The sequence below is a fragment of the Gekko japonicus genome, unplaced genomic scaffold (genome assembly GCF_001447785.1).
Source record: "Gekko japonicus isolate JY-2015 unplaced genomic scaffold, Gekko_japonicus_V1.1 scaffold1210, whole genome shotgun sequence".
In the NCBI taxonomy this organism is placed as follows: Eukaryota; Metazoa; Chordata; class Lepidosauria; order Squamata; family Gekkonidae; genus Gekko; species Gekko japonicus.
Window position 1 is genome coordinate 94,158 of NW_015168083.1, and position 7,559 is coordinate 101,716.

The 7,559-nt window shown below is 51.9% G+C and overlaps 1 protein-coding gene across 1 annotated transcript in view; it reads right to left on the reverse strand.

Moving 5' to 3' along the window:
• Positions 1 to 7,559, reverse strand: part of LOC107113373 (chromosome unknown open reading frame, human C2orf47) — a 15,227-nt gene that overhangs the window by 5,545 nt on the left and 2,123 nt on the right. The window contains exons 2-3 of the mRNA XM_015414698.1: positions 7,275 to 7,556; positions 2,363 to 2,434 (exon numbers count right to left, since the gene is read on the reverse strand). Of these exons, the coding sequence (XP_015270184.1) occupies positions 2,363 to 2,434; positions 7,275 to 7,556 (354 nt within the window). The remainder of the gene's footprint in view (positions 1 to 2,362; positions 2,435 to 7,274; positions 7,557 to 7,559) is intronic.

Below are 7,559 nucleotides of genomic sequence, written 5' to 3' on the forward strand. Positions count from 1 at the left end.
ACACAGAAGGACCTGGAAGTTCTATCAGATTCAAAAAACCCCAACTGCACAGGTGCTAGCACATCACCCCGGTTGTGCTGCCCCAGTCAGTGTTATCTGTAGTTTAGTAAAACTGTGCTGTATCTTTAAGACTGGTTGCTCCTGGGAATTGTAGTTTGCAGTTAGGGGTCCCAGAAGCTTCCCTCTGACTGGCTCATTAAGAGCAATTTCCTGACTTTATGGATTTTTTCCGTTTCTTTGTTCATCAACCCTGCCCCTGGTCGACCATGACTTTTACCAGGCCATTCACTGATGTGGTCCCGCTCTGCACCTAAGAAGAACTCGAAGACTGAAGGATCAAGTTTTGCATGCCTTAATCTTCTGTCTATCATATAGTTAGCAGTGCAGCATGCCAATTATGCCCAGTTATAGTTATACAGCTTCATTAGCAATGCATGTGGGTAGTGAAACCCAGTAGGATTTCAGGCGGGGAGTGTGCTGCCCCAGTCAGCGTTATCTGTAGTTTAGTAAAACTGTGCTGTATCTTTAAGACTGGTTGCTCCTGGGAATTGTAGTTTGCAGTTAGGGGTCCCAGAAGCTTCCCTCTGACTGGCTCATTAAGAGCAATTTCCTGACTTTATGGATCTTTTCCGTTTCTTTGTTCATCAACCCTGCCCCTGGTCGACCATGACTTTTACCAGGCCATTCACTGATGTGGTCCCGCTCTGCACCTAAGAAGAACTCGAAGACTGAAGGATCAAGTTTTGCATGCCTTAATCTTCTGTCTATCATATGAATAAAGATGATTTAAGCTTTCCTCAGTAGTCGTGCCGCTGACTCACACCTAGAACGTGCTGGCTAGCACAGCTTGCACTGGACAGGACACCGGTAGCCAGGATTTTTTAATTTGGGGGTGCTTTTAAAAAGTCGGGGGTGGGGGACGGAAATTATTTAAAAAAACAAAACACCTCATGTAGGCACACACGGCCTCCCCCATGGTTTCTTGTGTGTCCCCTCCCCATTTCCTCCCCAGTGGGGACCCAAAGCAGCTTCCATCGTTCTCCTCTCCTCTGCTGTATCCTCACGACAACCCTGTGAGGTAGGTCAGGCTGAGAGAGCAGGTGAGAGCAAAAAGGTGCCACTCAACGAGTTTCCAGGGCAGAGTGGGGATTCAAACCTGGGTCCTCCCAGATGCTAGCCTGACAGTCTAAACCAGGACACCACACTGGCTCTATAGGCATTTCTCTGTGATATGTTCCAGTTGCTCAGCCCAGCCACTAAGAAGAGCTCTTTGGATGAATCCTGGAAAGGCCAAATCAAGGCCTGGTCTAAACATGCAGCACAATAAGGCAGCAGGACAGAATTTTCCAAAGACTCCCAACCTTAATAGTTTTCAAAGTGGAAAACTAGCACTGGACGCTAAGAGCTCTGCTATCACCTCTCTCTCACTGGTTTCCTGGTTTTTATTTGCAGGGATTTTTTTTTAGATGGGGAACATTAAAAAAAAGACAACGCTCCTTCAGATGCAGTCTGAAAATACAGTAAGGCTGCTGTCACACACACTCAATAATCCACTTTCCATCCACTTTCAGTGCACTTTTAAACTTGATTTTCCTGTGTGAACTGGCAAAATCCACTTGGAAAGTGCCTTGAAAGTGGATTATTGAGTGCGTGTGACCGCAGCCTAATACCCATCCTATCCCTCATTCAGTTGCATGTGTAGACCAGGCCTGTGTCTGGCTTCTAGAGCAACGGCCAAGCAGAGGTGGTACCCGAGCTTGGAACGGAATGAAGGATGGAGCAGTGGGTATCAGCAGCAGCAGCACAGGTAGGAGAAGGGGGGATCCATTTCCCACTCTCTTTAGCAATTCAGAGGCCAGCCACCCAGTTCAGTTCTGGCTGTGCCAGCAATGACTGATCACCTGGAGATATGCAGGAGAGGAGAGGAAATATTGCACAAACTGTACCCTAAGCAGCCCCCGATGTCCTTTAATAGGGTTAGGAAGCACAAAATGGGTTATTGGCCTTGATCCAACACTGGCTTCTCTTATTGGATAAACATCTGGAGCAAAGGTCCATCAGGGCTATTAGCCACAAGGCATAGAGAGGAACTCTCAGTCTGGGGCAAGTGATGCTCTGTATTCTTGGTGCTTGGGGGCGGGTGACAGTGTGAGGGCTTCTGGAGTTCTGGCCCCACTGCTGGACCTCCTGATGGCCCCTGGTGTTTTTGGCCACTGTGTGACACAGAGTGTTGGACTGGATGGGCCATTGGCCTGATGCAACATTGGCTTCTCTTATCATTTTATCTAAAAAGCAGATTAAGAAACAAGGAGGAGTCGTTTTCATCCCAGCAAGGGCCATTAAGCTTTGTTTTGTTTTTTACCTCTTTAGATATCAAGCCCTCCAGCAGTTCGTATTTACACTCAGAAATCAACTTCGAAACAATAGCGAAGGCCTGGAAGACAAGATGGGGGGAGGGGGTTCCAGTTATTTGGTTTTCCAGGAACACTGAGGAAGCTGTTGTTACTGATAGATTACTTACATATGCTCTGTGGTTTAGAAAATGGGCCTAAGCACGTAAATGGACATTATTTCATTTGCCACTAATGGTGTGTGTTTTCCATTTACACTTTGACTGTATATCTCTCTATTTATTTATAAATAGAGAGATATACAGTCAAAGTGTAAATGGAAAACACACACCATTAGTGGCAAATGAAATAATTTATTTATAAATAAATAGAGAGATATACAATCAAAGCGGGCTCCGGGTGGGTTACAAAGTCACATAAAAATCGTGACTAACATAACAATAAATAGACATTGAACAATAACATTAACATTAAAATGCAGCAAGCCAGATCAAGCTTGCCTTGGTAACAGAGCTCGGATGGCAACATTTTAGAGCGCCGCCGCTGGATAATTCACTAGATTAAATATCAGTGCTGCCAGTAAGGGAGGCCAAGATGGATTTGGACATCCGATGCCTCACCTGAAAGGTGAGGGCAGGACTGACATCTACAATCTGTACAGTTTTAGGTGCTTTATAAATAACTACCAGCTAGAAGGCCAAAGGGGTGGTGAGAAGGGGGAGGACGATTTGGAAATGCTACCAAAAATCCTCCAATCTGCAAGCTTTCAGGGCTTTGGACAAGGCAGCTCTTCTCTCCCCTCCACAAAACAAACGACACCTGGGTGCTCTCAACATTCCAGTCCTCTTGGAGCACTTTCAATTCTCACCAGGCCCTTTCTGGGTTTCTTTTGCAATTAATTCACATCCTCTGCTGCATACTTGGGGAGTCCCTTAGTCGCTCCCAGGCTGAGGGGTCAGGGGGCGCCGCCTTCCGCCATGCTGGGGGGAGGTTTGCAGGGTTCCGCAGTGCGCCTCAGACTAGGGCCCCCCCGGGGTTACTTCACCTCCAGGTCCCTTCCCTTTGGGTTCTGGCCAGGTGGGCTCTGTTGAATTCCGTCTCTCTGGTCCCTGGCCTTCGGCCCAGCCACACCCTTTGGCTCCTCCTCGGTGCTGGCGTCCTCTCCCCTTTTATTTCCTTCCCCAGCCTGCCTTCCCTCCTCCCGTGTCTCCTGCCTCTTTCCACTGGCCCTTGTCCCTGTCCACCTTGTGCCTCCCGCCAGTGGGGCCCATTCCCATCCACAGGCCTGCGCCCCAGGGTCCCTCCGAGCTGGCTCGCTCCTCACTGGACGGCCGATGCTCCCTCCTCCCAGCACACCCAAGCGAGGGGGGGAGAGGTCGCTCCACACCGGGACACCCCTGAGTATGTGAGGACCTCTGCAGGGTCAACCCTGGGCAATATTTGGATGGGAGACCACCAGTGTTCCCTCTAAGCTGAGTTGGTGAGAGCTAGCTCACAGTTTTTTAGCCTCCAGCTCACACATTTTTGTCTCAGCTCAGGAAGGATGGCTCCAGAGCAAACTAATTTATGCAGTAGCCAAATTGCTCGCTCACAACTTTAATGCCGGTAGCTCACCAAGTAGAATATTTGCTCGCAAGACTCCACAGCTTAGAGGGAGCATTGAAATAAATAGAGAGATATACAATCAAAGCGGGCTCAGGGTGGGTTACAAAGTCACATAAAAATCGTGACTAACATAACAATAAATAGACATTGAACAATAACATTAACATTAAAATGCAGCAAGCCAGATCAAGCTTGCCTTGGTAACAGAGCTCGGATGGCAACATTTTAGAGCGCCGCAGCTGGATAATCCACTAGATTAAATATCAGTGCTGCCAGTAAGGGAGGCCAAGATGGATTTGGACATCCGATGCCTCACCTGAAAGGTGAGGGCAGGACTGACATCTACAATCTGTACAGTTTTAGGTGCTTTATAAATAACTACCAGCTAGAAGGCCAAAGGGGTGGTGAGAAGGGGGAGGACGATTTGGAAATGCTACCAAAAATCCTCCAATCTGCAAGCTTTCAGGGCTTTGGACAAGGCAGCTCTTCTCTCCCCTCCACAAAACAAACGACACCTGGGTGCTCTCAACATTCCAGTCCTCTTGGAGCACTTTCAATTCTCACCAGGCCCTTTCTGGGTTTCTTTTGCAATTAATTCACATCCTCTGCTGCATACTTGGGGAGTCCCTTAGTCGCTCCCAGGCTGAGGGGTCAGGGGGCGCCGCCTTCCGCCATGCTGGGGGGAGGTTTGCAGGGTTCCGCAGTGCGCCTCAGACTAGGGCCCCCCCGGGGTTACTTCACCTCCAGGTCCCTTCCCTTTGGGTTCTGGCCAGGTGGGCTCTGTTGAATTCCGTCTCTCTGGTCCCTGGCCTTCGGCCCAGCCACACCCTTTGGCTCCTCCTCGGTGCTGGCGTCCTCTCCCCTTTTATTTCCTTCCCCAGCCTGCCTTCCCTCCTCCCGTTCAATTCTCACCAGGCCCTTTCTGGGTTTTTTTTTTGCAATTAATTCACATCCTCTGCTGCGTACTTGGGGAGTCCCTTTGTCGCTCCCAGGCTGAGGGGTCAGGGGGGCACTGCCTTCCGCCATGCTGGGGGGAGGTTTGCAGGGTTCTGCAGTGCGCCGCAGACTAGGGGGGCCCCAGGGTTACTTCACCTCCAGGTCCCTTCCCTTCGGGTTCTGGCCAGGTGGGCTCTGTTGAATTCCGTCTCTCTGGTCCCTGGCCTTCGGCCCAGCCACACCCTTTGGCTCCTCCTCGGTGCTGGCGTCCTCTCCCCTTTTATTTCCTTCCCCAGCCTGCCTTCCCTCCTCCCGTGTCTCCTGCCTCTTTCCACTGGCCCTTGTCCCTGTCCACCTTGTGCCTCCCGCCAGTGGGGCCCATTCCCATCCACAGGCCTGCGCCCCAGGGTCCCTCCGAGCTGGCTCGCTCCTCACTGGACGGCCGATGCTCCCTCCTCCCTCGTCCCAGCACACCCAAGCGAAGGAGGGAGAGGTTGCTCCACGATGGGACACCCCTGAGTATGTGAGGACCTCTGCTTCACCTGCAAAGCAGCCCAGCTTTGCTTCATTTATCAGCAGCACAAGGGCCAGATAGCCCAGGCGAGCCCAATCTTGTCAGATCTCAGAAGCTAAGCAGGGTCAGCCCTGGGCAATATTTGGATGGGAGACCACCAAGGAAGTCCAGGGTCGTCACACAGAGGCAGGCAATGGTAAACCGCCTCTGAACATCTCTTGCCTTGGAAACCTCATGAGAGGTCACCATATTTCAGCTGTGACTTGATGGAGGAAATAAAACAACCAAGGGCCAGCAGGTCTCCTATCAGACCTGAGAGCACAACAACATACTAAGAACAAGAGTTCAGTTCCCTTCCTCCAAATTACTCTATCTACCACAGGGTTACCACAGGCAGGAAAACTGTTTTCTGTGCACAGAAATCTGGATTCAAGGTGATGACAATAACTTCATTCATGCACATTTATCTTTATGTCCTACAACATTTTGATACAAAATTATACGCTTTGGGTTGGATTCAGCCACCTTTTATGCTCAATCCTCAGCAATCCCCTCCTTATTAAACTTCTATTCCTCGTGGATTTTCATCCATGCAGAACCCAAACATAGACCTTTCTGCCGTCAAATAGCCTACCTTCCTCTCCTTATCATCAGTGGAAAAAATAGGCTGCACCCAACCTTTTGTACTTCTACTGCAAACTGCTAAGTGACACTACAATGAAATAATTGCTGGAAAACACTAGGCACCACAATGAGATTTCTAGGTGCCATGGCAATACCATGGAGTCCACCTTCCAAAGTAGCCATTTTTTCCAGGGGAACTGATCATCTGGAGAATCATAGAGAATCAGAGAGTTGGAAGGGATCTCCGTGGTCATCTAGTCCAACCCCCTGCACAATGCCGGAAATTCACAAATACCCCCCCCCCCCCAGTGACCCCTGCTCCATGCCCAGAAGATGGGGGGGGGGGAATCCTCCAAGAACTCCAACCAAACTGGCCTTGAGAAAAATTGCTTCCTGACCCCAAAGTGACTACCAGCATTTCCCTGGGCATGTAAGAAAGGCCCACGAGAACTCAGCACCGAGGCAACCCTCCCTTTCTCGTGACCTGCCTAAATTCACAGAATCAGCACGGCTGTCAGATGGCTATCCAGCCTCTGTTTAAAGACCCCCAAGGAAGGAGAGCTCACCCCCTCCCAAGGAAGCCTGTCCCACTGAGTTGTGCTATCAGTCACGAGAACAGGACATCTCCAGCCATTACCTGGAGACTGGCAACCCTCACCGCCTACAATCCCAACTTGTGTAGAGCACAGGGAAAACAAAACAGTTGTCAATCGGAGTAGTTGTCTAACCAGTCACAGGAAGTAGAACGCCCACTTTATTTATTGATGGTTTTTGTCCACATACTTTTAATCCTTAACAGTTTATTGTTCATGGGAGGCGGCGGCGGGGGTGGGCCGCGGCGGCCCCCCGGCTGTAGGAGCAGAGCCCCGCGGGCAGCACCATCGCCGCCCGCCTCAGCCCGGCCGTCATCCCCACCCCCCTGCGACGGCCCGCGAGGTCCGCTTCTAAAACGGGCCCGGCCGGGAACAGGAGCGCCGCGCTGAGGGTTCCGCCTCTCGAGGGTTCCGCTCGCCCCTTTTTCTCGCCAGGGGCTTCAGCGCGCTTTACTCGAAAGGAAGCCCCGCACGGAAGGCCACGGGGCTGACTCGCGAGAGGTCCAGCCATTACCTGGAGACTGGCAACCCCCACCACCTACAAGGTTCTCCCCTCCTTCACTGTCTCTTCACAACCCCCCTGCGAGGTAGGAGGGGAGCCTGAGGAGCGGGGGAACCGGCCAGAGGGGCGCTAGCCCAGCCCGGCCTCACCTGCTTGGCGCCCTGCGTGAACTCGTGGATGCTGAACTCCTGGTCGAAGTAGGCGCGGATGAGGAAGAAGTAGAGGCGGGTGCGGAGCCACATCAGCGGGTTGGGGACCCCCACCACCACCACGCTCCGCTTCCGCCGCCCCCCGCCGCCCTCGGAGGAGTCGCTGCTGTAGGGCCGGGCGGGGGGCAGCCGGAGGGGACCAGCAAGCGGGAGAGGGGGAGGAGGAGGAGGGGAAGGGAGAGGGGAGCCGGGAGGCAGAAGCCCGAGCCGGCCGGACTGGGCCTG